The sequence below is a fragment of the Mirounga angustirostris genome, unplaced genomic scaffold, assembly GCF_029215605.1.
Source record: "Mirounga angustirostris isolate CCGP_5_RB_7025 unplaced genomic scaffold, mMirAng1.0.hap1 SCAF_8, whole genome shotgun sequence".
Taxonomy (NCBI): domain Eukaryota; kingdom Metazoa; phylum Chordata; class Mammalia; order Carnivora; family Phocidae; genus Mirounga; species Mirounga angustirostris.
Window position 1 is genome coordinate 39,004,894 of NW_026991716.1, and position 25,667 is coordinate 39,030,560.

The window sequence follows — 25,667 nt, forward strand, 5'->3', positions numbered from 1 at the left end:
AAGAGGCAGCTCCCATCCTCCCATTATTGAGGCTGGACTGCCGGCTCTGGGGAATGGCAGGTGCAGGGAGGGCCTGGGTTGTTCTGGGGTGAGGCCCTGCCCCTCAGCTGCCTTTGGACTCCCTGAGCTCCCCAGGCCAGGAAGGGCCTGACTTGTGCCCTGGGCACCTGGCTGCCCTCCATCCTCTCTTCTCTCCCTGAAGGCCTTCCCATTTGTTGTGTAGACTGTTTACTGATGACCTCACCAGATTCCACCCCTCCTTCCCATCTGCATCTGCCCTGCTTGTTGGTCTTGAACCTTGTTCCCTGATGACCACAAATTACCGCTCTGCTCCTTCTAATTGTTGTGCCTGGAGGGGAGGACACCCCAGTCCCCCAACAGCCAGTTACACCACATTCTCTGGGAGCAGGGGAGGAACAGGAAGCGTGGCCTCTAGGGGGAAGTCGTGGGAGGCCCAGGCACCTCCCCATTCTGTCCCGAGGTCAGGGATCACGGCGCTCAGTAGCAGTAGTAATGATAACTGCACACCCTCGCGGTGCTTTAACTCGAACCCTTACAGCTCCCGTGGGGTGGGTGTCGTTAGCCTCATTTTGTAGAAGACAAAACTGAGGCTCACATGAGGTGACACAGCCAAAGTCCTGCTGTTAGTAAGTGTCCAGGGGCACTCAGACTCTGGATTCAGACTCTGGGTCTGTTGTGTTTCCACCACCCCATGGCTGCCACCTCCTTTCCCCAGCACCTAGCACTGGCAGCGTGATCCACATTGAACTGTTTTGGTTTCTTAGCCATAACTCCACCCCTACCAGCAAACCTCTTTTCCAAGTAAAGGAGGAAGCAGCTATGGCTTCTCAGAAGGAGACAATGGCAGGAGGTCCTGCCAGGCCGGGTCCCCGCCCCAGCCCCACAGACCCCGTCGTGCTCCTGGCCTGGGCCTGGTGGGCAGGGGCGGGGGTGCACTGCCGGAGCGCCCCAGACTCCAGCTCCAGTGAAATGCTCCAGGGTCCGAACTAACTGAGGGCGAGGGGCCCCCTTGCAGCCTGGGCTCAGGCCTTCTCCCCTGAGGTGGGACAGCCAAGGCCAGAGAGGGTGGAGCAAACTGGAAGCTTTTTTCCTCCAGTTGGTGAGGCTTCCAAGAGGTCCTTGGAGGATACTTTTTTGGTTTAGTCCCCCTGCCCCCACCCATCTCTAGGACTGGTGCTGCCCCCTGTTGAAGGCGCTGTGGGCAGTGAGATTCCAGTCGAGACTCAGGTCCCACCCTGGGCTCTGGGGGTGGAGCTCAGGGCTGGGAAACCATTTGCCGCTGCCTGAACTGTCTAGGATTTCATGGCTAGTCTCTAATAACCCCATTGTGTCACTGACCCAGAGCACTTCAGTGCCTGGCTTATGTCTGTCCCCAGAGCTTCATTGGTCCTTCAGGTAGAATGGGACAAAGACCTATCCCTTTGCTGGGGTGTGGGCCCAGTGGCCCAATCCAGGCCCTGTCCCAGACCAGAGGGCAGACGGCACCGTGACTGCTTTGCTCTTTGACCTGTGGCTGCTGCGTGAATAGCCCCTTCCTCCCCCTACCCCCCACGAGGGCCGAGGGCCCGGTGTGTTGCACATGCACTAGCTCTCCACCCACCTACCCCACCCCTGCCCCGGCCCAGCCTAGAAGAGCCAGAGGCGAGATCCAGCTTCCCAGGTTTTTCTTTTCTTCTCCCCACCACACATACAGGCCTTTCTGAACCTGAATATCACCTCCCACTTTCCCACACCCCTTCTCTCCATAAGGTAAGGGGACTGGCTGAGCTCAAGTTAACCAGATTTTAGTCCCTTTAGTAGAAATCCTGTTAGAACAGGGTTTCTTAAACTCACTTGAACATGAGTGTCATATGGAATGCCTGTTAGATGTCTGGGCCCCACCTCGATCTGCTGGCTTGGGGACCTAGGAGTCTGCTTGTTTAACAAAGCTCTCATGGTCCTTAAGATGAGGCCGGCTGGAGCCCACCACAGCAGGGGAAACAGGGTGTTGTGCTAAGAGGGGGCAGGACCTCCATGAAGTCAAGGTCAGGGTCTTGTCCTTAGAGACACAACTAGTCAGAACTTCAGAGAGGATCTGTCTCTGCCAGAAACTTGCATCGTCCGGAACCGCAAAGGCTCATGGACCAACCAGAAAGCCCGTTTCTTACACAGGCCCTGATAGTGAAATCTCAGGGGTTGGGGCTGTGGTCTCGGGTGGCTGCACAGGGACTCTGTATTCATTTTATTTATTTTTTATTTTATTTTTAGAGAGGGTGGGGAGGGGCAGAGGGGGAGAGAGAGAATCTTAAGCAGGCTCCACACCCAGCGTGGAGCCCAACGTGGGGCTCGATCCCACAACCCCGAGATCATGACCCGAGTGGAAAGCTTAACTGACTGAGCCACCCAGGCGCTCCTCTGTATTCATTTTAGAGGGCAATTTCTAGAAAGCGGTTTCCTCTATTTCCCAGTTCCTGGATGCTATCCCCATGCAGCATCTTTTTTGCAAGTTAGAAGATGGTACTCTTCACACCTTTGACTTCCATCTGTCAGAAAGTCATTTATTTAACATAAGTTTTGTGAGAATAAGACACTTGGCCGCCAGAGCATAACGAATGGACGAGCCCGTGTGGTTTGCGATAGGAATGGCAGTCCCTTAGATCCGGAACCTTGGCTCAGCACACAGCCAGCCACATGTCCCCAGCGGCTGTGCGGCCCTTTAGTTCACGAGTGAGAGCAAAATGCCTTTTCTTGTTTTTTTTGTCTTAAAGCCTGTTTTTTGCGACAGATGCACGGTCTGCACCTGACTGGTTTAGAGGAGGGCTCCGTGGGCTGGGCCTCAAAGCAGAGGCAGCGGAATCCCTCTTGAGCTTCCCCTGATGGCTCTAGTAAGTTTCACGGCAATAACAGCAGCCGCTAGTTTTTGTTTTTTATTTTATTTTATTTCTTTATTTTTTTTAAACATTTTATTTATTTATTTGACAGAGAAAGACACAGTGAGAGAGGGAACACAAGCAGGGGGAGTGGGAGAGGGAGAAGCAGGCTTCCCGCAGAGCGGGGAGCCCGATGCGGGGCTCGATCCCAGGACCCTGGGATCACGACCTGAGCCGAAGGCAGACACTTAACAACTGAGCCACCCAGACGTCCCGCAGCCACTAGTTGGAGTCTCGTGTGACAAGCCCAGCTCACCGTGCTTTATGTACTGATTGACCACGGCTCTGGCCTCAAGCCCGGGGATTCCTAAAAACTACTGAAGTAAAACACACATACAGGAAAACATACCTAAGTGGACAGCTCACTGGTTTTTTACAAACTGAACACCTAAGTCACCAGCACCCAGCTCCTGAAAGACATGATTACCAGCGCACCCCTCCCCCACAGACATATCTCCCACCACAAAAAGAACAGGGACTTTTGTCTGTTTGGTTCACTGTTCTATCCCCAGCACTTAGCCTAGTACCTGGCACAGAGTAGCTGCTTAATAAGTAGCTGCTGAATGAATGAAGCACAGGAAGGTTAAGTAACTTTCGAAGGTCACACATTCTGTAAGTGGCCCATGCAGGTTATGAGCCCCGGTGGACCGGCTTCAGTGTCTTGGGGCAGAGGCATGATGCCAGAGCACCCTGCAGCTATGGCCCGGCTTGGGCACCATCCCCCCCTTCCATGGCTCTCTTCTAGAAGGCAGACAGCTACAGTCTTCAGAGTTCAACGTGGGGAATGCAATTAGGAGGGAGATAATTTTCAAACCTTTCTCCCTTTTCAGAGTTTATAGTTGTGTATAACTGAAAGCCAGCTTGACCCTTATGCTGCTTTCAAGGGCTGGCGTTTTTGTTGTTGTTTTTAAGTAACCTCTACACCCAACGTGGGGCTCAAACTTACAACCCCAAGATCAAGAGTCACATGCTCTGCCGACTGAGCCAGCTAAGGGCCCCTCAAGGGCTGGCTCCTGTTTACAGTTTTTTGAAGAGGAAGCCAAATTTATTCATTCTTTAAAATTATATTCTCCATCTACTAAGGTGGTACCGGCCAATAGAACTTAAACTTCCATGAAAATGATTATGATTCTTAATAAGGAGGTGTTGTTGCACATTGAGAGGGGAGAGAAGCAGGTTGAGCCAGTCACCAGTTCCAGGGGTGGTAACATCTATCACCACCAACCCCCCTAAAATATATAAATATATAAAAGGTTCTCTGTTCAAAAAGGAGAACAAAACGAAAAAAGATCCTCAAGGGGCACCTGGGTGGCTCAATTTGTTAAGCATCTGACTCTTGATCTCAGCTCAGGTCTTGATCTCAGGATCATGAGTACAAGCCCCGCGTTGGGCTCCACACTGGGCATGGAGCCTACTTAAAAAACGAAAAGGGGCGCCTGGGTGGCTCAGTTGGTTGAGCGACTGCCTTCGGCTCAGGTCATGATCCTGGAGTACCGGGATCGAGTCCCACATCGGGCTCCCTGCTCAGCGGGGAGTCTGCTTCTCCCTCTGATCCTCCCCCTCTCATGCTCTCTGTCTCCCATTCTCTCTGAGATTAAAAAAAAAAAAAAAACTTAAAAAAAAAATGAAAAAAAAGAGGTGCCTGGGTGGCTCAGTCGTTAAGCGTCTGCCTTCGGCTCAGGTCATGATCCCGGGGTCCTGGGATTGAGCCCCACATCGGGCTCCCTGCTCCGTGGGAAGCCTGCTTCTCCCTCTCCCACTCCCCCTGCTGTGTTCTCTCTGTCTCACTGTGTCTCTCTCTGTCAAATAAATAAATGAAATCTAAAAAAAAAAAGACAGGATGCCATGTGCAAAGTCAGCTGGTTCAACAAGCAATGCTTACTTAGCCTGTTACCAGGGCTCAACTAGTGTATCATTTTTTTTTTTTAAGATTTTATTTTATTTTATTTTATTTTGACAGAGAGAGACCCAGCGAGAGAGGGAGCACAAGCAGGGGGAGTGGGAGAGGGAGAAGCAGGCTTCCCGCGGAGCAGGGAGCCCGATGCGGGGCTTGATCCCAGGACCCTGGGACCATGACTTGAGCCGAAGGCAGACGCTTAACGACTGAGCCACCCAGGCGCCCCTAGTGTATCATTTTTATGTGGAAGAACAGCTCAGTGAGCAGATTGGTATACACTGAAGAGATCTTACTGGACATTAGCACACCTTAAAACTACTTGTAACAAAGTGTGAAATGGTCAAAGAAAACCACTCTTCTTACACAGTGGTGGATTCTTGTAGGTGCACTAAACTTAAAGGAGCCACCTTTAATTAGTGTTGCAATCCACTAATGTAGGGACCAATTTTACACTCACTTAACAGGACTTTATTAAAGCAAATTAAGTCTTATATGGTATATTAAAAAGTCCAAAAAAGGAATCCATTGTGATATATCTGCTAGCAGAGTCCATGTGGGTGGGTGGCTTCCCTCCCCTCCCCCAGTGTCCCAGTGTCCCAGTGTTCAATCTGGGGAGACAGCAGACAAGAGATTTCTTCCAGCAGCTTTGGCCTAGAGTTTGGAAATTGGTGTCCGTCCTCTGAAAAACTAATTTCTACCTCTTCTGAATCTAAACAAAAACAGGATGTCCTTCACTTGTGGTTACTGTACATACATACTTCACAATTCTAGGATTTTAATGTGTCTTCAAATTGGAATAGCCTGGGAGTTTGTCCAGCTGCAGCCATATTCCTAAGCTAAGGTCTTTTGGCAAACATCACATATTTCGGGATGAAGAATTTACCCTTTTCAACTAATCCCAAGTAAGTACTGCATTTTATTTATTTATTTTATTTTATTTTATATTTTAAGATTTTATTTATTTGACAGAGAGAGAGACAGCGAGAGAGGGAACACAAGCAGGGGGAGTGGCAGAGGGAGAAGCAGGCTTCCCGCGGAGCAAGGAGCCCGATGCAGGGCTCGATCCCAGGACCCTGGGATCACGACCTGAGCCGAAAGCAGACGCTTAACAACTGAGCCACAGGCGCCCCAATTTATTTATTTTTTTAAAAAATATTTATTTATTTATTTGACAGAGAGAGACACAGCGAGAGAGGGAACACAAGCAGGGGGAGTGGGAGAGGGAGAAGCAGGCTTCCCGCCGAGTAGGGAGCCCGATGCGGGGCTCGATGCAGGGCTCGATGCGGGGCTCGATCCCAGGATCCTGGGACCATGACCTGAGCCGAAGGCAGATGCTTAACAACTGAGCCACCCAGGTGCCCCAAGTACTGCATTTTTAAAATGTCTCCTATTCTTATTTTCAGTTAAGTCAAACTGTAAATTGATTTAGATTCTGTGATCTTCTCTTCCACAGCCCAGGGCCTCACATTTAGTTTCTCTAAAATTCACCGAACTAACAAGTAAAACAAAAGGCAATTTCCGTATGTATCAGTGGGCAGAGGGCGTGGACAATTTAGGGATGAAGAACTGCAATTATTTGGTCCATTTTGGTGGCAATTGAAGATTACAGCACTTAGATAATAATAGTTCTACCTTGTAAGATATCAAGGAATAACATCTTCATGTAGAGAAGAATTGAAACATTTGATTTGGGTGACAGTATTAATAGAAAAATTTCATTTGAAAAATGATTTGATTATAATTATCCAAGTGTTCACTCTCTTGAAAAATTGTGGGAGCGTTTTAAATGTTCAGAACTTAGGGAATGATTAAACAAGTCACAACACATCTACTCAATGTAGCCATTGAAAGCATGATTAAGGCCAAATAATTTAAGGTCAAGAGAAGAAAACATGCTTTTGATGGTTAAAAGTTAAAAAAGAAAAGAAAGAAAGAAAGAAAAAAGGCCCATGAAATGTCATGTGTGTTATGATGTTGACATTTTTTAAAATGCCTCTGGATGAGAAAGGAATCAAATAATTATTAACTTCAGAACAAAAATCTTGTCTTTCAAATGGAAAGTACACTTACAAGCTACTCAAAACCTTTATTTTTTTTTAATCCAAATTTACCACCAGTATTCATTTTATTTTAAAAAATCATATTATGGCTCTGTGGGTAAAATTATATGTTTCTCAAAAATTGTAAGCATCAATATTTAAATAAAAGCCAAATATTTAAATAAAATTCCTTATCAGTATGGAGAGTATGGCCTTTATCGCCTAAAGGCTGCAAACCAATCACAAAAATGTTATACAAACATTCAGAGGTGTGCATTATGCCAAAAATTCAAACAACTTTGTTTTAAAACGGGTAAGAGAAAAATAAGAGCTGAAATCATTTCTGGACAAGAAAAAGTTCCTGGGGATTGTCTTGTCTTTAAATATTGAGGACAGGGGGCGCTTGGGTGGCTCAGTCAGTTAAGCCTCCGACTCTTAATTTCTGCTCAGGTCATGATCTCACGGTTGTGAGATAGAGCCCCGCATGGGACTCCACGCTGGGTGTGAAGCCTGCTTGGGATTCTCCCTCTCCCTCTGCCTCTCTGCCCCTCCCCCCTCCCTCTCTCTCTAAAAAAATAAGAAAAAAATATATATAAATAAAATCTTTTTAAAAAGTAAGTGGAAAAGAAAGCAGTAGTAAGGGAAAAAATAATAAATTGCCCTAGGCCACTTAACTATATATTTGTAATTCCCGGTACTGTGCCCTTCTCAGCCTGTTGCCAAAGACCTGTCTATAGGGTCAGCATGAGCACAAGACTCCATTACTTGGGCAAGGCAAGCCCATTTGAGGCAGTCTGTGTGCTAAAAATAGAAAGTTAAGAATGATTATATAATCTTTGGGGTTCCTCCCGCTCCTAGATTCTACAGATAATGAAAGGGTGAGCGGAGGGGAGCCTTCTTCATTCTACATTTCATACTTAGCTCCTTCTGAAGCCAGAAGAACAAAGATAGGTGGGGAAGGCCGTTCTTGCTGTCTTGGGGTTCACTGAGGGGCATCATATTGCTGAATCCATCTCAGTCCAGGATCTTGTCCTAGGAAGAGACCTTCTGCTTTGGGGAAGAAGGGTAGAGGTACACTAACCAAACCAAGGGGCCAATTTATGAAGCGACAGTGAGCAATATAATAGCAAGGGCACCAAGCATTTCCACCCCTAAGCCTGGATTTCCCACCCTGTGGGTACCTCTGTCGAAAGCAGATAGTGTTTACAAAATTAAAACTTTTAGGGTGCGTGGCTGGCTCAGACAGGTAAGCGGCCAACTCTTTTTTTTTTTTTCTTTTAAAGATTTTATTTATTTGACAGAGAGAGAGACAGCGAGAGAGGGAACACAAGCAGGGGGAGTGGCAGAGGGAGAAGCAGGCTTCCCGCGGAGCAGGGAGCCCCATGTGGGGCTCGATCCCAGGACCCTGGGATCATGACCTGAGCCGAAGGCAGCCGCTTAACTGACTGAGCCACCCAGGTGCCCCGCGGCCAACTCTTGATTTTGGCTCAGGTCATGATCTCAGGGTGGTGAGCTCAAGCCAAGCCCCAGGTGGGGTTCTGTGCTCAGTGAGGAGTCAGCTTGTCCCTCTCCCTCCTCTCTTGTTCTCCACCCACCACCCCCTCCTGCACTCTGTCACGTTGCCTCTCTCTAAAATAAGTGAATAGATAAAATCTTAAAAAAAAAAAAACCCTAAAACTTTTAGGGGTGCCTGGGTGGCTCAGTCGGTTAAGTGCCCAACTCATGATTTTGGCTGGGGACATGATCTCAGGGGCTGTGAGATGGAGGCGGTGTCTGGCTCTGCACTGGGCATGGAGCCTCCTTGAGACTCTCTCTCCCTCTCCCCCTGTCCCTCCCCCCCCCAAAATTTTAAAAATAACAAACTTTTAGAGGCACCTGGCTGGCTCAGTCACAGTAAAGCATGTGATTCTTTTCTTTTTTTTTTTTTTTAAGATTTTATTTATTTATTTGACAGAGAAGGAGAGAGAGCGCGCACAAGCAGAGGGAGAGGGAGAAGCAGACTCCCCACTGAGCAGGGAGCCTGATGCGGGTCTCATCCCAGGGCCCTGGGATTATGACTTGAGCTGAAGGCAGACACTTAACGACTGAGCCACCCAGGCGCCCCAAAGCATGCAATTCTTGATCTCAGGATTGTGAGTTCCAGCCCCATGTTTGGTGCAGAGATCACTCAAAAATAAAATCTTTTTTTTTTAAGTGAGATTTTTATTTTTATGTTTATTTATTCATTATTTTAAAAAAATTTTTGTGGTGATGCTGGGTTTCAAACAGGGGCCTCAAACAGTAAATAGTGCTTAGCAGCCTGCCTGTCGGTGAAGAGTTGGGAGGAAAGGGTCGACCTCGCCTTAGCCGACTCAGGGAAAAGCTTCATGCGTTACCTCCACGACAGGGGAGCACCTGCCTTCAGGTGGGCAGATGATTCGCTGGGCCAGAACTGCTCCTGGACTTGGGTGGCCAGACTAGCATTATCCCCAGATACTCCCTCTTCCTCCCTTTCCTGGCTGACGAGGGCCTCCTGCAGCGGACAATCCTTCTTTAGATATGCTGATACCTTCCTTCGCTGGGGACGGTCCAGTCCGAGGCGCTGAGCTCGGAGTGGACTGGGAAGTTTTCTTTCCTTCCTATCCAGCTTAGGTGGCGGAGGAGTGGGCGATCTTACTGGCCCCTCCCCGGTCCTCCTGAGGCCGGGCTGAAGGCGGTGGGGGGCTGGGAGGGCCCTTTCCCGCCAGGGGGTCGCCCAGAGGGCTGGCTCTTCCCGCCGGCGAGAAGGGCTGGTTCCGATTGCCCGCAGCGCCCTCCCCGAGGCCGCGAGCCCAGCAGGGGCGTGTCCCCGTGCTCACCTGCCATTGGGCGGGGGGGCGGCCGGCCTCGGCCAGAGCCGTACTCTATAAATGCGGAGCGGGCCGGCCGCCGAGCCAGGCGCGCCGCAGGATGGTGGACAGCGTGTACCGCACCCGCTCCCTGGGGGTGGCGGCCGAGGGGCTCCCGGACCAGTACGCGGACGGAGAGGCGGCGCGCGTGTGGCAGCTCTACATCGGGGACACCCGCAGCCGCACGGCCGAGTACAAGGCCTGGCTGCTCGGGCTGCTGCGCCAGCACGGCTGCCAGCGGGTGCTCGACGTGGCCTGCGGCACCGGGTGAGCCGGGGCGGGGGGCGGCGGGGGGCGGCGGGGGGGCAGCCTCCACCCGCGACCGGCGGCCGGCGGGGGGGCGGGGCGGGCCGCGGGGTGGAGCGGGCGGGAGGCGGGGCCGAGAGCACCCAGGGTGCGCGGGGGCTGTGGGCACCGCAGGGTGGGGACGGCCGGCTCCTCGGGGCGACGCGGCGGCCGGGCTTTGGGGCCGGACCGACGGAAGCTCTCAGGGGCCCCGGCTCTGGCACTGCTCCCCAGTGATGGCCTTGGGCAGTGTTAACAGTTAACATTCGTTCAATATTTGTCCGCGCCACGCGCTGTGCCAGGAGCTGCCTCTACGTCCATTTTTAAGGTCCTTACGAAACCTCATGAGGTAAGGAGTGATGTCCCACTTACGGCTGTGAGAAAACCTGCTTCAGAGGAGCGGAGGCCCTCTACCAGCGGAGACGAGATTCAGACCCGCGCTGGTTAGGGTCGGGCTATACCGCCTGCCCGAGCACGGCTTCCTCAATCCCGGGAGCCGCAGGCTGCCCCATCTCCCCAAGCGGGGCTGACACCGCTTACTCACAGCGCTGCCGTGAGATTAGTGCGCACTGGTAGAGGGCCTGGCTCCGAACGGGTGCTAAAGAAACAAAACCAAAAAGTTGCTACCTGGTGGTAAGGCACCGAGTGAGGAACCTCATTTGAGGTCAGTGGAGAGGGCCCGGGGCGAGGAAGAAGAGGAATGGACTCAAGACGCAAGTGTCCAGCACAGGGCCTCTTCCTGGCCTTCCCAGGCCCCCTGACTGCCCCTCTCTGCCTCTCCCCTCCGGCCCTGCCCAGGGTGGATTCCATCATGCTGGTGGAAGAGGGCTTCAGCGTGACCAGTGTGGACGCCAGTGACAAGATGCTCAAGTACGCGCTTAAAGAGCGCTGGAACCGGCGGCACGAGCCAGCCTTCGACAAGTGGGGTACGCAGGTCCAGTCAGGCCCTCCCTGCCCAGCACCCCCGGCCGCGGTGCTCTCTGCCCTGGGCTCCTTTAGCTCCTGTGCGGGGGTGCTTGTTTTCCTTAAGGGAACAGCAAAATTACTTTCCCTGGAAAGGGAGGCTTAGGCACCAGAATGAGGTATCTGGTAATGCGCGGCTAGTTTTTTGTTTTGTTTTGTTCTGTTTTAAATTTATTTGAGAGAGACAGAGATAGTGAGAGAGAGAGAGCACAAATGGGGAGGAGAGGGAGATGCAGGCTCCCCACAGAGCAGGGAGCCCGATGCGGGACTCGATCCCAGGACCCTGGGATCATGACCTGAGCCGAAGGCAGACACTTAACCGACTGAGCCACCCAGGCGCCCTGCGCGGCTAGTTTTAATGATGTTTGTAATGTCTTCTCCCTTCTCCCAAATAAAAACCGGTAAGCGCAGAGCCTTTCTTCTCAATCACAGCTTCCTCCCCCCTTGACCCCTCCTTCCCTTCACCCTCCATATCCGTAATAATCCCCTCCCCCTAACTGGATGGGGAGTCCCCATGTGTCTTTAAGGGGAAACTGAGGCAGGGCTGCACTTGGTGTAGGTGGGTACCGCTGGGACCGTGGTGCCACCCTGACCCCTCTTCCCCCTCCTGGTCCCAGTCATCGAAGAAGCCAACTGGATGACTCTGGACAAAGATGTGCCCCAGCCACCGGGGGGTGGCTTCGATGCTGTCATCTGCCTTGGAAACAGTTTTGCCCACTTGCCAGACTGCAAAGGTGAGACAGGGTGTGGCCTGGAGCCTGGCCCTTGCTTTGAGCTGTACTTCTTTCCACAGAACCCTAGGTGCCTGCTCTCCTGCCAGAGCAGACTCCCGTTTTCTGCTCCTCTCTGCCTTGGCATCGGTATCCCCGGGGAGGAGAAAGATGGGAGGGAGGCTGGAGCTCGGGGCCCTCAGCAGACGCAGCCTCTCTGCCCCTGCCCGGAGCTCAGGAGACCAGAGCGAGCACCGGCTGGCACTGAAGAACATCGCAAGCATGGTGCGGTCGGGGGGCCTGCTGGTCATCGATCATCGCAACTACGACCACATCCTCAGCACAGGCTGTGCACCCCCAGGGAAGAACATCTACTATAAGGTGGGGCCCCTGGGGGTGGGAGGCCCAGAATGGGGGATGTGATCCCAGGGTCCAGGCTGCACGGTGGTTGCAGAGGCTAATGCAGCCTGCACCACCGCCTACAGAGTGACTTGACCAAGGACATCACGACATCCGTGCTGACGGTGAACAACAAAGCCCACATGGTGACCCTGGACTATACAGTGCAGGTGCCGGGGGCTGGCCAGGATGGTTCTCCCGGCTTGAGGTACCCACTGGGCTCAGCAGGGGGTGAAGGGGGGTGGTGTTGAGGCCACCAGTCCTCATGGCTGCCTGGGGGCTCTGTTGCAGTAAATTCCGGCTCTCCTACTACCCACACTGTTTGGCTTCCTTCACGGAGTTGCTCCGAGCAGCCTTCGGGGGCAAGTGCCAGCACAGCGTCCTGGGTGACTTCAAGCCTTACAAGCCGGGCCAGGCCTACATTCCTTGCTATTTCATCCATGTGCTCAAGAGGACGGACTGAGCGCTGAGCGTGGCCTCAACTCCTACAACCCTCTGCCCAGGCACTGCCAGATCTGGCTGGGGAGGTGGGGACTAGTGGCCCCATATCAAGGCCAGCCCCCAGCGCAGATCCTGGGGTGTGGGGAGGGGCAGACCGCTGCTGCGGGTGCAGGGATTTGGGTTCAGGCAAATGGAAGTGTGAGCAATACAGTCTGCCTTTTTCAGTCCCCGCATGCCTTGTGTTTCTGTCAAAAGGCTCGAGCTCCCCGAGGTGCCCTCCCCTGGGGCTTACTCCTTCCACAGGCTTGCTCTTCCACGCGCCAGTCTTTCAGACCACAACCAGCAGGGGGCAGCATACACTTTATTTTCAGCCAAGACTGGGGGGTGGCGGGGAAGCAATCCCCAGAGCTGCGTCCAGGCCCAAGCTCCTCCTCCTGAGCAGAGGGCCTTTAGTCTTGGAGCTGGAGCTGGCCTGGAAGGACAAACAGGTAGGCAGGGGATGACGCCCTCTGAGCTCTTGCGGGGCCACTCGGCACCGAGGGGGTCTCCTGGAGGTAGGCGGCCTTTGGGTGCAACCGCAGTATGCAGAGAGGGAGCCCTTTGCTGGGCGTCTGTGGGGATAACCTAAGCACCTCCAGCCCTGGCGGGCAGGGTCCTGGATGGCGGGAGGCCCCTAGCGGGCGGCGAGCTTGCGCTGGATGCGCCGGTACCGCAGAAGCTCCTGCTCGCTGACCGAGGGCTGCAGCCGGGCAGCGGCCTGCAGCAGGTCCTCCATGGTGAGCAGCAGTGCTGAGCTCCCAGGCTCCAGCCCTGCGGGGTGACAAGGGGCCAACAGAGGCTGTGGTCTACGTCCCAGGAGGGGAGAGCCCTGGGGTGGGCACCTGCTTGCCCAGAGGCCCCCAAATGTCAACAGTCCCTCCTCTGATATCCAGGAGCCGGCCTGGCTCCCGTTAGCTTTCTGGGTGACCTCCGGGGCTGGCAGACGGCTCACCTTCCTCCAGGTCCCGGAGCCTGCGTTTGAGGGCAGCTGTCATGGCGTCGGAGCAGAGGGAATAGAGGTCCGCACCCGTCAGCTGGGGAGGGCAGCGATCCAGCACGTTCACCAAGCTCACAGAGGGCTCTAGCTTGAATCTGTTGCGCAGATAGAGGGAAGAAACGGTTTAGTCTGTCAAAAGGCATCCCCGACCAGCTTATTCTGCACATTGCATTTATCCCCCTAACCATCCCAAGGCCCAAGCCCCCTGGGAGTCTCCCCCTAACAGGGCATACTTGCGTGTGATGGCACTTAGAACCCGTAGCTGGGAGGCGCGGTCCTCGCTCACCCCCACAAACACCAGCTTGTCAAATCTTGAGGGAAACAGGCAGGCGTAAGTGTCAGGAAGCCCAGCACGAGGGTGGAGGAGGCACAGGACGGGGGTCAAGGGCCAGGCCCAGACGGGCGCAGCAGAGATGAGAGGTGTGGGGTGCGCACCTGCCAGGCCGCAGAAGGGCAGGGTCCAGGAGGTCTGGTCTGTTGGTGGCTCCAACCACAAACACATCCTGAGTGCTGTGAAGCCCGTCCAGCTCCGCCAGGAGCTGAGACACCACCCTGCACGTGCGGACATGGAGGCCAGAGAGTCCTTGGCCCTTCCCCAGCCTCTGCCCTACCTGTGGGGCCCCTCCGTGCAGGCCTTCTCCACGGGGCCACTCGTGCGGTTGTGCCCCGTAGCCCCCTCCACGCAGGCCCCCCTGTCCTCCTCGGTGTCCCCCAGCTGACTCCATGGCCCCCCCCCTTTTGCTGTTATACTGTTTCGGAACTGGAATGGCAGGAACTCTTTGGGCTCTGAAAACTGCTGCAACCTGTCTCCCATCCCTTCATCTCGGACCCCAGACTCCAATCTGGCTCAGACCCCCACCTGTCCATCACACCTCCAGAATCTCCGCTTCGCCCCCGGCTTGGGGCCAGCGAGTCCAGCTCATCAAAGAAGATAATGCACGGAGCCGCCGCCCTGGCCCTGGCAAACACTGAGGAGAGAAAGGGACCCAGAGGAGGGGGGAGCTCAGGGGGGATCTGAAGTCAGGCGATGGAGGAGGGGAAGCCAGGAGTGAAAATTCACCACTCCAGGCACTAGGCCGCCCTGGGCAGGTCCTCTGTAGAAAGGACCACGAGATGGTGGAAAGACCAGGAGCCGCTGGATGGGGTGGGGGTGGGGGGCAGCACAAGGACCCAAGGGTTTGGCAAGGGCTAGAAGCCTGACCCCTCCTCACTCACCTTCTCGCACGTTCTCCTCACTCTGACCCACGTACATGTTGATGAGCTCAGGCCCCTTCACGCTGAGGGAGAGGATGAGACTCGTCAGATGCGTAAACACACAACTGACCTGTCCGCCAGCCCCTCTTGCTCCCCAGCCTGCTGCAGCTCCCAGTCTGCCCACCACCCCTTCCACACCCCCTCGCCACCTGAGGAAGGTGAGGCAGCATTCAGTGGCTACTGCCTTGGCCAGGAGGGTCTTGCCCGTGCCGGGGGGACCATGAAGCAGAAGACCCGAGCGCCTGAGGCCCAGGCTCAGCAGCTCGGGGTGCTCTAGAGGGAGCTGAATGGTCTCCAGAATCTCCTTCTTCACCTCCTGCAGCCCGCCCACATCATGCCAGGACACTGAGGGGATCTAGGAGATGGACAGTGTGCGGTTGGGGGCAGGGTGGTGGAGAGAGCTCCTGTCCTACCTCGGAGGACCTGGAGTCTCTACCTTGGGAGCTCCAACGGCCTGGGAGTGGGCTGTCTGCATCTGCTCAAGTGCCTGCCCGAAATCCTCAGCCAGGAGAGGAAAGCCAGCAGCACAGAGCTCCCCCTCCTCCTCCTCACTCAAGCCACCTGCCAGCCTGCAAAGACAAACCCAGGAGGACCTCTGGAGGACCTCACCAAAAGCCTCCTCCCCATCAGGCTCCTGGTTCCTCCTCCCCCCCCAGCCCCCCCCCCTCCCCCGGCCGTATTTCCTCTTGCCTCCTTTTCCCTCCTGCGCCCAGTTTCCTCACCCCGAGTTCCTGACCCTGGTGCAGGCTGCCCGGCTGCTGTGGGTCAAAAGGGCATAGAGATCCCCCACGACGAAGCCCTGGGGAAGCACAGCAGAGGGAGCGTGAGCAGGGCACAGTAGGCAGGGGCCCTCAGGGGGCCGGTCCCCCAGCGGGAGCCGCAGCCCAGGGTTGAAGCCCCCACGGGCAGGGCAGCGGGACTGGGGGGGCGGGGGGGGCCTGCCTGGGCACTCACTGCACACCGCCGTGCCAGCTGCGTCAGGTTCACCTCTTGGCCCAGGGGGAGGTGGGCGGTGAGGGCCCGCAGGACACTGAGCCGCTGCCCCTCTGACAACACGGGCACCTCCAGCTCATGAGGGAACGCTGTCTGCACGTCGGCGGGCACGTCCCGGGCCTGGCTCGTGGTGGCCACGACCATCAGGGGCGGGCAGCTGCAGACACAGAGGGGCGCTGAGGGCCAGAGTGCAGCTGGTGGCCCCTGAGCGCTGTCTTGTCACGAGGCAGGGAGGCGGGGGGGTGCGGGCGTGGGAGAGGGAGGTGAGCGCCCCAAGGCTTCCTGCCTGGGGCTCCATGGGCACACCTCGAGAGGGGGACCTGTGTCCCCCCCCCCCATACACAGGGAGCTCACTGAGGGTAGAGGCTGTGCTTTTTCTCTGACATAGTGCTCCCCATGAAATACTAGGGACCGTACCCCTGCCCCTCTGGATACCCCAAGCTCCTCAGCTCAGGACTGTCTGGAGGACAGCCAAACGGGCGAGGTGTCTGAGAAGCCATTGAGGAAGAGAGGACAAGAGGCTGCAGAGAGGTGGGGGGGGGGGCCCTGCCCTTTTACAGACTCAGCTCTGTACAATACCTGGTGAGGGGGTCCTCATCGAGGAGGAGGTGACGCAGCATGGCCACCACACGAGCGTCCTCACCTAGCCCGTCACGGTCCCGGCCCAGAAGGTCCACGGCTGTCAGCAACAGAACCACAGGCCGGCAGCGCCGGGCCCGGGAGAAGATGGCCTGCAGCTTTGTCTCCACAGCCCCGCTGCTGTCTGCACAGAGGCTAGAGCAGGGCACCTGGGGATGGGGCCCCAGCGGTCTGTGAGCCAAGGGCAGGCGTGACGGAGGCAGGAAGGGCGGGGACAGGAGCCAGAAGAAGATGCAGGCCACCTTGTTTCAGAGGGCGGAGATGCGGAGCAGTAGCACCAGCCAAGTCCTACCTCCTCTTTACCCCAACCTCACTCCCTGGACTGCCCATCACAGTCTTCAAACCCCTTCCTTTTTGAAAGCATCTTTTTGGGGTGCCTGGGTGGCTCAGTCGTTAAGAGTCTGCCTTCGGGGGCACCTGGGTGGCTCAGTTGGTTAAGCGACTGCCTTCGGCTCAGGTCATGATCCCAGGGTCCTGGGATCGAGCCCCGCGTCGGGCTCCCTGCTCAGTGGGAAGCCTGCTTCTCCCTCTCCCGCTCCCCCTGCTTGTGTTCCTGCTCTCACTATCTCTCTCTCTGTCAAGTAAATAACAAAAATCTTTAAAAAAAAGCAAGCGGGCGCCTGAGTGGCTCGGTTGGTTAAGCGACTGCCTTCGGCTCAGGTCATGATCCTGGAGTCCTGGGATCGAGTCCCGCATCGGGCTCCCTGCTCGGTGGGGAGTCTGCTTCTCCCTCTGACCCTCCTCCCTCTCATGCTCTCTCTCATTCTCTCTCTCTCTCTCTCAAATAAATAAATAAATAAATAAATAAATAAATCTTAAAAAAAAAAAAAGCAAGCAAGCATCTTTTTGTAGCTGAGAATCATGGGAATATGTCTGACCTACTCAGGTGCCGGGGCCAGGCTGGTGGCCAGAAGGGGGAGGGGAGAGGGAGAATCTGGGCTTCACCTCACCAGGTACCCTCACCTTCAGCAGGTGGAGCCCAAGGCGGCTGCAGGCTGCGGTGACAGCTGTGGTTTTGCCACTGCCTGGGGGACCCCGGAGAAGGACACTGCTGGTTCCTGTCAACAGGGAACCTCTGCAACCAGAGAGCAGACACTTGTCCCCTCCATTCTGCTCAAAATGAAGAGCCCCCAGGAACAGAGGGACCCTTGGATTGAGAAAGCAGGCACCCTCTCTCTCCTGGCAGCCCCCCCCCTCCTCCAGGGCTGGTGCCGTAGCTCGCCTACCACCTGGGGTGCCCTGGCAGGGGCGCGGAGCGTATCCAGCAGCCAGGACAGTTCCCTTTGTCATCACTGCCTTCAGTAAAGCCTTGACTGCTATGTCTGGTCTGGATCATATGGAGAGGAATTAGGGGAGGATCTGTGTCTACACGTAGGCCAGTGGTATGAGGAGCTGTATCTTTTGGGGTCAGGGTGGTGAAGGCCAGAATGGCTAGTGGGCTCCCCAAGGGGAAGGGCAGTCTCAGAGATAGCTGTCCCTGGTGGAGATTCTTCTTCCACAGCCAACCTTGGAGGCTGGAGGTTATCCCCAGAAAGGAGCCTAGGAATTTGCTTACAGGAAGGACATGGGCTAGCGGCCTGGGCATACTGGTTTGAGGGAGGTCCACCAACCTGACGCTGGCCAGTGCATTAGGAACTGTTTGTCCGGCCCACTGCCCGTCTGGAGATGTTCCAAGCAGGCCTCTCCCCCCTCCGCTGAGGCCGCGGCCTCACTCACCCCAGCTGGAGGCGAGGCTTCAGGGCAGCACAGAGCTCAGTCACCAAGGTCTCCAGGCCCGGAGGAGACAAGCTGTTCCAGGGAGTGGATTCTCCTGAAGTGAGCCTTGGGACAGGGCTCAGGGTAGAGCCCACCTGTGAAAGGTGGGAGGAAGCTTTAGTGTCTGGAAGCTGTTTCTGTTCCTTTTCCCAGGTCTAGTCCCATCCCCAGGGCCTCACCAAGTACAAAGAGGTATGAGCGGTGTCTGCCAAGTAGGCGCTGGTTGGCCCATCCGGAGCTTCCCCAACAGTTTTCTTCACTTTAAAAAACATCTCCCGCCACCTGCCGGAAAGAAGCCCAATGAGCCGCAGACCCAGAGCCCACATACACCCTTCCCCAAGGACGAGGTGGCTGTCTCAATCATAGAGGTCGACCGCAGGGACATACTCAAGAGTAGCATGAATAACTGCCCCTAGACATGGCAGGGGGTGAGGAAGGGGAGAGGAGGAGGGGTAAAAGAGAGCAAATGGTCTTTCTTATCTCCCCAGCTGGCTCCTGCACATTTTGAAGGCAGGAGTCCTTACATCCCTCATGACAACCATCAGAGTGTTGGGATGTGTTTCTCCAGGTAAATGGCCTCCCTGCTCATTCCAGTGGGAGAAGCCACAGCTGCGCTAAGCAATGATCATCGGACCATTTTCACTGGCTTCAGAATACAGTCTTCCCTTCCAATTCATACCTCCCAAGGCCTTCCAAAACCTCAGCAGGAAGAGCCTTGGCTCTTATCCAATAATCCACAAAATCGAATTGCAGATTCCTTATTAAAGACATCTAATGATTAATTCTCTGTTTGGCTGCATATTAGAATTATCTGTGAGACTTTTGAAAATCAACATCTCCCACATATTGTATGATTCCATTCAGCAGATTGGTAATTGCTGGGGGCTGAGGGAAGGAGGGAGTAGGGAGGGACTGCTAATGGGAAAGGGTTTTGGGGGGATGAAAATGTTCTGGAATTCGATAGTGGTGTTGGTTGCATAACCTTATGAATATAGTAAAAGCCCCTGAATTGTGCACATTAAAAGTGAATTAGATCTCAATTTTTCAAAAAGCAACCTCTGTGCCCAATGTGGGGCTCGAACTCGTGACCCTGAGATCAAGAGTTGCATGCTCTACTGAGCCAGGCAGGCACCTCAATTTTTTAAATTAGCATTTTTCTCTCCTTTCTTAAAAATGAAAAGACTGCACAGGCCCCAGCCTGACCTTGACTCTGCTCCAATAGGTCTGGGGTGGGGCTCAGGCATCTGTATTTTTTGAAAGCTCCCCCAGCCGTAACAGGGCTGTGCATTCACTGGCTAGTCTCAGAGTGAGCTGGGGCTACTCAACCTACGAAGGGAGCAGAAAGTGGGGAGCAGGTAGTAGTGACTAGCCCAATCTTCCAGAAAAGAAATGATGAACTACTCCCCTCTTTAACCCTCAGGTGGAAAGGCAATGACTTGGCCCAGACTATAACTTGGGCCTTTTTAAGTTCCAGCCGGTGCAAATTCCTTTGTTCACATTGCCTCATTCATAAAGCTGCTTACTCTGGCAGCAAAGTGGGGTGTGTGGGAATAACTAGGTGGAGGGGAGAAGCATACCAGATTGGTATTATGAATTCCCGCAATTATTAGGGTAGGCAGTTATCATGATAAAAAGTGGAACATAAGGAAGCCTGTGTCTTACTGTTATTCAGTATAAATGAACAGTGGGTATTTCTACCCACGTGGTAGAAATCTACCGGGCCTCACTATTTTACATGGAACCTGGCATCTCGATCTTGAGTCACAGTGTACATGGTGAGCAGTGGAATCCAAGGAAGAACAGCACCGTGGGAGGTTAGGGGGAAGTCCCCCCTCCATGGACAGCAGTAGGACCATCTTGGTAAGTACAAGGATCAGACCTCTTGAACACATCTGGATATTGCTGGGGAAAGCTGGGTTGTGTTCTCAAGAGCCAGATGGGAGACAGTGGAGCGGGATCCTGCTGGCTTGCTCGGGAGAGGGGAACCATGGAAGAACCTGCAGAGGCTACACCACCATTGGAATTCCATTCCAGGGATCATAGGAGCCTCCTAGCAAGGCCTCCCTGAACAGGTCTGGGGGAGGAGGGCTAAAGCACTCATCTCTGTCTGTCCTTGGACCCACCTGCCCACCCAAACCTCACTTTCCAGGACCTGCTCAGGGGGAGGAACTGTGTGCTCAGCACCCAGAGGAGGGAGGCAGGTCTCTACAGGACTGGAACAGCAGAGATCCAGGAACAGAACAGGCTTGCTCGTCTGTCTCAGAAGGGCCCAGTGCCTGGGCATTCTGTAGTTTTCCTACACAAAACTAGCTCGTAGATATTGGCTATATTTAAGATGGGAGACACAAGTGGGAGGTGACTAATACATGCCAGCCTGGCATTTTCTACCAGGCCCCAGTTGTAGATTAGATTTGGGAAAGCTCAAAGAGGTGCCATGAGCATTAAATGGGGTTACAAAGGGTTCTACCAGGCCCTTCATGTGGGTACCACAGCACTGAATGAACCAAGCTCTGAATGTTGACCAAGGATGAATCAGGCACTCCAAACTGCATCTGTCTTGGCAGAGGACCCAGGCTAGCTAGGCCAGAGACCTTGGGCATGCCAACTCTTACACCTCAGTTCCTTCCGGCTGGCCCCACCACCTCACTGAAATCCCCTGTGGACGTTGGATTAGTGTGTCTATCAGTTGTGCTCTCCTTCTAGTACTTTGCTACAGGAAATCAGTCCTGGGGTATCAGGCTACATATTCTCCCGCTTCCCAGAAAGCCCAAGCAGTCTCTGAATTCTGTGCCTCACCATTTTACATGGAACCTCTATGCTCAGTGTCTAGAGGGAGGAGAAAGGCTGGACTCCTTGTTTTGGGTGCTTGGGTCACTTATGCTTAATTTCTCACTCACTATTGAGAATAAGGAAAAAGAGAAGGCCTCTCAATGACAGCAGCAATCTGTCTCTCCCCCATTTTGGGAGATGGGATTGAAAAGCTGCATGTGCACACACCATTAATTAGCGCAGAAATCAAAGCCTGGGTCTCCTTATGTTGAGTATATGGGAGGTGTGGCCTGAAAACTGGCCCAAATGACCCTGTGGTTGAGAATGAAAAGCAAGGAATCTCATGCTGGGCTAGGCCCTTAAACTTCTTAATGCTTTCCTTTACCTATGACCACCCAATAATTTGAGGATAAACACCTCCCAAGGCAGCAGGCGGTGGTTCTTAATCTTTTTTTCAGTTCCCATGCCTATTTGAGAACTTGAAGAAAGCACGTACCTTTTCTCTAGAAAAACGTACATAACGGGGGCACCTGGGTGTCTCAGGAGGTTAAGCATCTGCCTTTGGCTCAGGTCATGATCCCAGGGTCCTGGAATCGAGCCCCCAGTCACATCTGGCTCCCTGCTCAGCAGGGAGTCTGCTTCTCCCTCTCCCTCTGCCCCTCCCCCATGTTCGTGCTCTCCTGCTCTATCAAATAAATAAAATCTTTTAAAAAATGTACACAACAACCAAGTTTTCTTATATGCAAAATTATTCCACACAACCTGTGGGGAGGGGATCACAGAACTCTTGCACCCAGGTTAGGAATCCCAGCTGTAGGGTAAGAGGCAGCTGCATACCTGGGCAGTTTCTCTGGGCTTCCTTCCAGGATCTCTACTTGCCCAACTGTTGGCACACACAGAACATCCCCTTCTTGGACTGCCCTGCAACACAGCAGTGGCCCTGGTCAGCTCACAGTGAGAGTCAAGAGCATGGGCCTGACACATCCCCGTATGTCTACTCCCAACCTGCAGACCATAAGGGCCTACCGCCCACCCAGAGATCCCAAGCAGTTGTCCAGAGAACACATCTGACCTAGAATGAGCTGGGGGGAACAGCAGAGAGGCTAGAAAGGGGGAATCAAGGAGCTGTGAGGGGCAAAGCAGGATCCTGGCTCTTTGTGGGCCTGCTCAAATCAAAGAGGTTTCTCAGTTTAGATTGTCCAGATTCACCTCATGGTACCAATTTCTCTTCTATTGACCACCATTGGAATGGTACCAATTTCTCTTCTATTGGTACCAATGGAATGGAATTCCAATGGTGGTGTAGCCTACACCTACCACACCAAGAGGCATCTAGCCACAACACTGCCTAAAATGCGGCTTTGTAAAGTAAGTCAGAGGCTCTGTGGGACCTGAATCTAAGGCATGGGATAGGAGGAGAGCAAGGGTGAGATGCTATCCTCCTGAAAGGGGTAAGCAGCTAACCTGGGTGTCTGAAAGTGCAGGTAAAGAACGTGGTCATAATTTCCGTTGGTGCTGTAGTGGGGAGAGGACACAATTTCGATGTGTAACTCTTTGGCAAACAGAGGCCCAGGCAGCACTGAGCAGCTTCCTTTGTCTTCAGGGGTGCTGGAGCCTCCCAAGTACCTCTATTAGAGAAATAACGACCACCTTACAACCTTCTCCTAAGGAGTCAGGCTCTGCCCTACCTTAACCTTAGCAGCCAATATTTCTATTTGCATCCTCTAACCACAAGGCCTGTGGGAGGGGAGGCCTAAGGTAGCCAAACTGAATACCTGTATCTTCCCTAGATACAGAAACCTCTCCTTCTCATGGGCACCAGGAAGAGATTTCTGATTCTAGCTCCAAAAGGTTCCCCAGTACAAATAACCTTTCTGCGATACCTTTAAGTTGACCCTGAGCCAGGAAAGTGGTAAAGACATTTAATTCCCACAAGTCCTTTTGAGTGACACCAGGCAGCAAGTGGAATTGATATTAATTGGACATTAGTGGAGACACTGAATTCAGGTTGTGGGGAAAGGATATGATCTCACTGAAGCTGAAAGGGTTGGTTCAGCTGAATGAGCTCCAGTCTGAGGACTCCACAGTTCTTCCTCCATTCGAAAGGAAACCCACACCTGACTCCCATTCATGCGTATCTTATATCCTTCTTGACATCTTATAGCACTAATTGGCTATGCCAGCATTAGCTAACAGAACTTTCTACAGTGATGGAAATGTTACCTACACGTGCTATTGAGCATTTGACACGTAACTGAAGCAACCAAAGAACCAAGTTTTAAATTTTATTAGTTTTAATTAATTTAAAAAGCCACACTGTGGCTAGTGGCTTCCATATTGGACAGTATAGGTTTAAACCATGCATCTAGGTGCATGCATCTAGGTGCCTAATTAAACAGTAGATTATATTTGTGCCCCCAAATACAACGATCTTCTTGAAGTAATCTCTTAAAGGCAGAAACCAAAAATTTCTCTTGGGTATATTTACTAAAATATTAAAATCAAATACCAGGCACTAAAGATAATAACGAGCCCTTCCCTTTAAGGAATTTACAATATATAACTGAGGATTAGACAGAGTACATAATCATAACGGGACAGAAAATAAATGCCCTAAGAAAGGTACAAAACGCTATAGGAGAAAGAAGTCATGTTAAATATACGGTAAGATCATGTACGGCTTTGGGAAGAAGGTGGCAACTTTAGATGGGCTTTGAAGGAAAGGATGGTAGGACTTTAACAGATGAGGCTAGAAGAACAGGAATGAAGTCAAGGATAAGCATGAGCAAAAGAAATGACGTTGCATCCTCCATATTACTCAGTACAATTCTGGATACACTGTAGCAATTCAAACAATTAAGTAGATTAATATACTGTATATACCTGGTAATTTGAGGATGACTCTCTCCTTTCACCTGAATAGATGAGCCCTTCCCATGCACCACTACACCATGGAGGATTATATTTTGATTATAGAGAATAGACAAATAAGACTAAGAGACATTAAGATCTAAGGAGTAAGGGATCTAAATTCTACAGCTCTCTTCTTCCAATTCAGTTGAGATAAGGAAGAGGGAATAAGGAGTGGGAGCATTCCTGACCTCAGTCTTGTATCCTACCTGAATTCTGAGCTCTCCCACTTCCAGGGGATCACAGCCGAGATTAAAAGCCAGAGTGGCAGGCACGAGGGCTAGTCCGTCAGCGAGGGGCTCTCCCGGCTGCCCAGAGCCGGGTCCCAGCCTTTCAGACAGGTCCCAGCGAGGCTCTAGGACCTGCACCCTGGCCAGATGTGGCTGGGAAGTGTCCGACGACTCTCCGGCTCGGGTCACCCACACCCATTCGCCCTGGAAGAGGCCCAGGCTCCGGAGACAGCTCCGGCTTACCCCCAGTGAATCTCCAGTCCCTCCCAGAACTCCCCGGAGTCGCCGGACTGAGTGGTTAACCGCGAAGGAGGACACCACGGGTGGGGGTGGGGGCCGGCTGCTGTCCTCAGCCTCCTGACCCAGTTTGGCCCGCCCACGGAGCTCAGTCACAGCTAGCCGCGTCCCTGGGCCCAGCAGCCCTTGCAACGCCGGCCGCGTCTCCAGCACCCGCGGTCCGGGCACTGGCAGGGCCTCTCCGCGCCGCACCAGCAGCGGCCCGACTCGCGGTCCCAGCCCTGGCCCCGGCGGGGTCCCAAGCAGCGCCCAGCCCAGCGCCGGAGGGCGCCGCACGGGCCGCGCCCGCACCCACGCCCCGGAGCCCAGAGCCAAGAGCCGCAGCAGCGCGCGGCTAACCAGCAGCTGCGGGGGCCCTGGACCCTGCTCTTCGGTCTCCGCGCCCGGCCCCTCCAGGGCCGCCACTAGCAGCGCCGGCCCTGCGGGGCTCTCCTCTGCGGGCCGCAGGGCCAGCACCAGGCCCAGCCCCGCCGCAGGCCACGGGCTCCCGGGGGGCAGCAGCACCGCCAACGGGGGTGCCTCGGTCGGGAAGGGCTCCAGGACCCGCAAGACGGCCAGCGCCATGGTGACAGGAGACCAACGAGGTAGACGCAGGAGAGCGGCTTCCGGAGCCAGACCGCCGCAGGCCGTTTCCGCTTCCGTCGGGGGAGGTGCGAGGAGAGCGGGCGGGGCGGCGGCGGGTCCCTGGCGCGTGCTCCTGGAGCGCGAGCGGCGGCTCGGATTGATGGGTTGGTTCGTCGCGGGCGGCAACGCGTTCACTGCCGCTGCGCAGTCTTTTGAGACTGTGTTTGCGCGGATCTGCCTTCCGCGCCTGCTAGGGGAGTAACGTCCTCTCAACTGCCCTGCCATGCACGTAACAGTTAATTGAATGATCAACGAACCCTCAGCGTGCCCGGGACCAGCTTGGCCCAGGGCTGGGAGCTATGGGTGGAGTGTTTAGGAAGGAGTCCAGTCCTCTGTGGAACTCCTACAGTTTCCACGGTGGAACTGTATGTAGGCACTGAGGTTTGGCGGTTGTGGGGAAGGTTGCAGGAGGGAGTGGTAGGATAAAACTGTCTCAGACATGCTTATGGATATGGTGGCTGCCGGCTGGATGACTACATGTGATTCATGTAGCCCTGGAGTACTTGGTGCTACCACACCTGTTCCAACACATCCTGCACAAAACCCACGTCCCGGTGTTCCTTGTCCTGTTTATTGTCCTGTTCGTTCTACTCCCACCAAACTTGAAGCGAAGACAACGCAGCTTCGCT

The 25,667-nt window shown here is 54.0% G+C and overlaps 2 protein-coding genes across 11 annotated transcripts; one reads left to right on the forward strand and one right to left on the reverse strand.

Moving 5' to 3' along the window:
- The first annotated feature begins 56 nt into the window (after nucleotides 1-56).
- On the forward strand, nucleotides 57-12,755 carry GNMT (glycine N-methyltransferase). 5 transcript variants are annotated; one of them, XM_064597619.1, is made up of 7 exons: nucleotides 57-2,885; nucleotides 5,599-10,000; nucleotides 10,817-10,944; nucleotides 11,599-11,715; nucleotides 11,930-12,072; nucleotides 12,177-12,298; nucleotides 12,382-12,755. In XM_064597619.1, exons 2-7 carry the CDS (start codon nucleotides 9,795-9,797, stop codon nucleotides 12,551-12,553), a joined length of 888 nt encoding a protein of 295 aa, XP_064453689.1. In that variant the 5' UTR covers nucleotides 57-2,885; nucleotides 5,599-9,794; the 3' UTR covers nucleotides 12,554-12,755. The 5 variants fall into 5 exon arrangements, with proteins under 5 accessions (XP_064453689.1, XP_064453692.1, XP_064453690.1 ...); XM_064597620.1 differs by lacking the exon at nucleotides 57-2,885 and having other exon boundaries at nucleotides 4,952-5,729; nucleotides 8,821-10,000; XM_064597621.1 differs by lacking the exon at nucleotides 57-2,885 and having other exon boundaries at nucleotides 4,952-5,729; nucleotides 9,135-10,000.
- A 119-nt stretch (nucleotides 12,756-12,874) lies between these two features.
- On the reverse strand, nucleotides 12,875-25,191 carry PEX6 (peroxisomal biogenesis factor 6). 6 transcript variants are annotated; one of them, XM_045869923.3, is made up of 17 exons: nucleotides 24,097-25,185; nucleotides 22,442-22,605; nucleotides 21,815-21,898; nucleotides 18,388-18,490; nucleotides 18,170-18,303; nucleotides 17,417-17,528; nucleotides 16,394-16,602; nucleotides 15,776-15,971; nucleotides 15,544-15,620; nucleotides 15,258-15,390; nucleotides 14,971-15,176; nucleotides 14,783-14,844; nucleotides 14,427-14,535; nucleotides 14,003-14,119; nucleotides 13,801-13,878; nucleotides 13,523-13,662; nucleotides 12,875-13,341 (listed from the first exon to the last, which is right to left on the reverse strand). In XM_045869923.3, the coding sequence occupies exons 1-17, from the start codon at nucleotides 24,976-24,978 to the stop codon at nucleotides 13,205-13,207; spliced, it is 2,943 nt and encodes a 980-aa protein (XP_045725879.1). In that variant the 5' UTR covers nucleotides 24,979-25,185; the 3' UTR covers nucleotides 12,875-13,204. The 6 variants fall into 6 exon arrangements, 4 of the variants coding, with proteins under 4 accessions (XP_045725879.1, XP_064453684.1, XP_045725881.1 ...); XM_064597614.1 differs by lacking the exon at nucleotides 14,971-15,176 and having other exon boundaries at nucleotides 15,235-15,390; nucleotides 24,097-25,191; XM_045869925.3 differs by lacking the exon at nucleotides 14,003-14,119 and having other exon boundaries at nucleotides 24,097-25,186.
- Nucleotides 25,192-25,667: the final 476 nt, after the last annotated feature.

Coding starts and splice junctions, on each gene's coding strand:
- PEX6 (XM_045869923.3), bottom strand. CDS start 24,978: ATGGCGCTGGCCGTCTTGCGGGTCCTGGAGCCCTTCCCGACCGAGGCA. Junction 18,491..21,814: donor AGCCCAGAGAAACTGCCCAG/GTATGCAGCTGC, acceptor TCTTTCCGGCAG/GTGGCGGGAGATGTTTTTTA. Junction 15,391..15,543: donor ACCAGGGTCAGGAACTCGGG/GTGAGGAAACTG, acceptor TTGTCTTTGCAG/GCTGGCAGGTGGCTTGAGTG.
- GNMT (XM_064597619.1), top strand. CDS start 9,795: ATGGTGGACAGCGTGTACCGCACCCGCTCCCTGGGGGTGGCGGCCGAG. Junction 10,945..11,598: donor GCCAGCCTTCGACAAGTGGG/GTACGCAGGTCC, acceptor TCCTGGTCCCAG/TCATCGAAGAAGCCAACTGG. Junction 12,073..12,176: donor GGAAGAACATCTACTATAAG/GTGGGGCCCCTG, acceptor CACCGCCTACAG/AGTGACTTGACCAAGGACAT.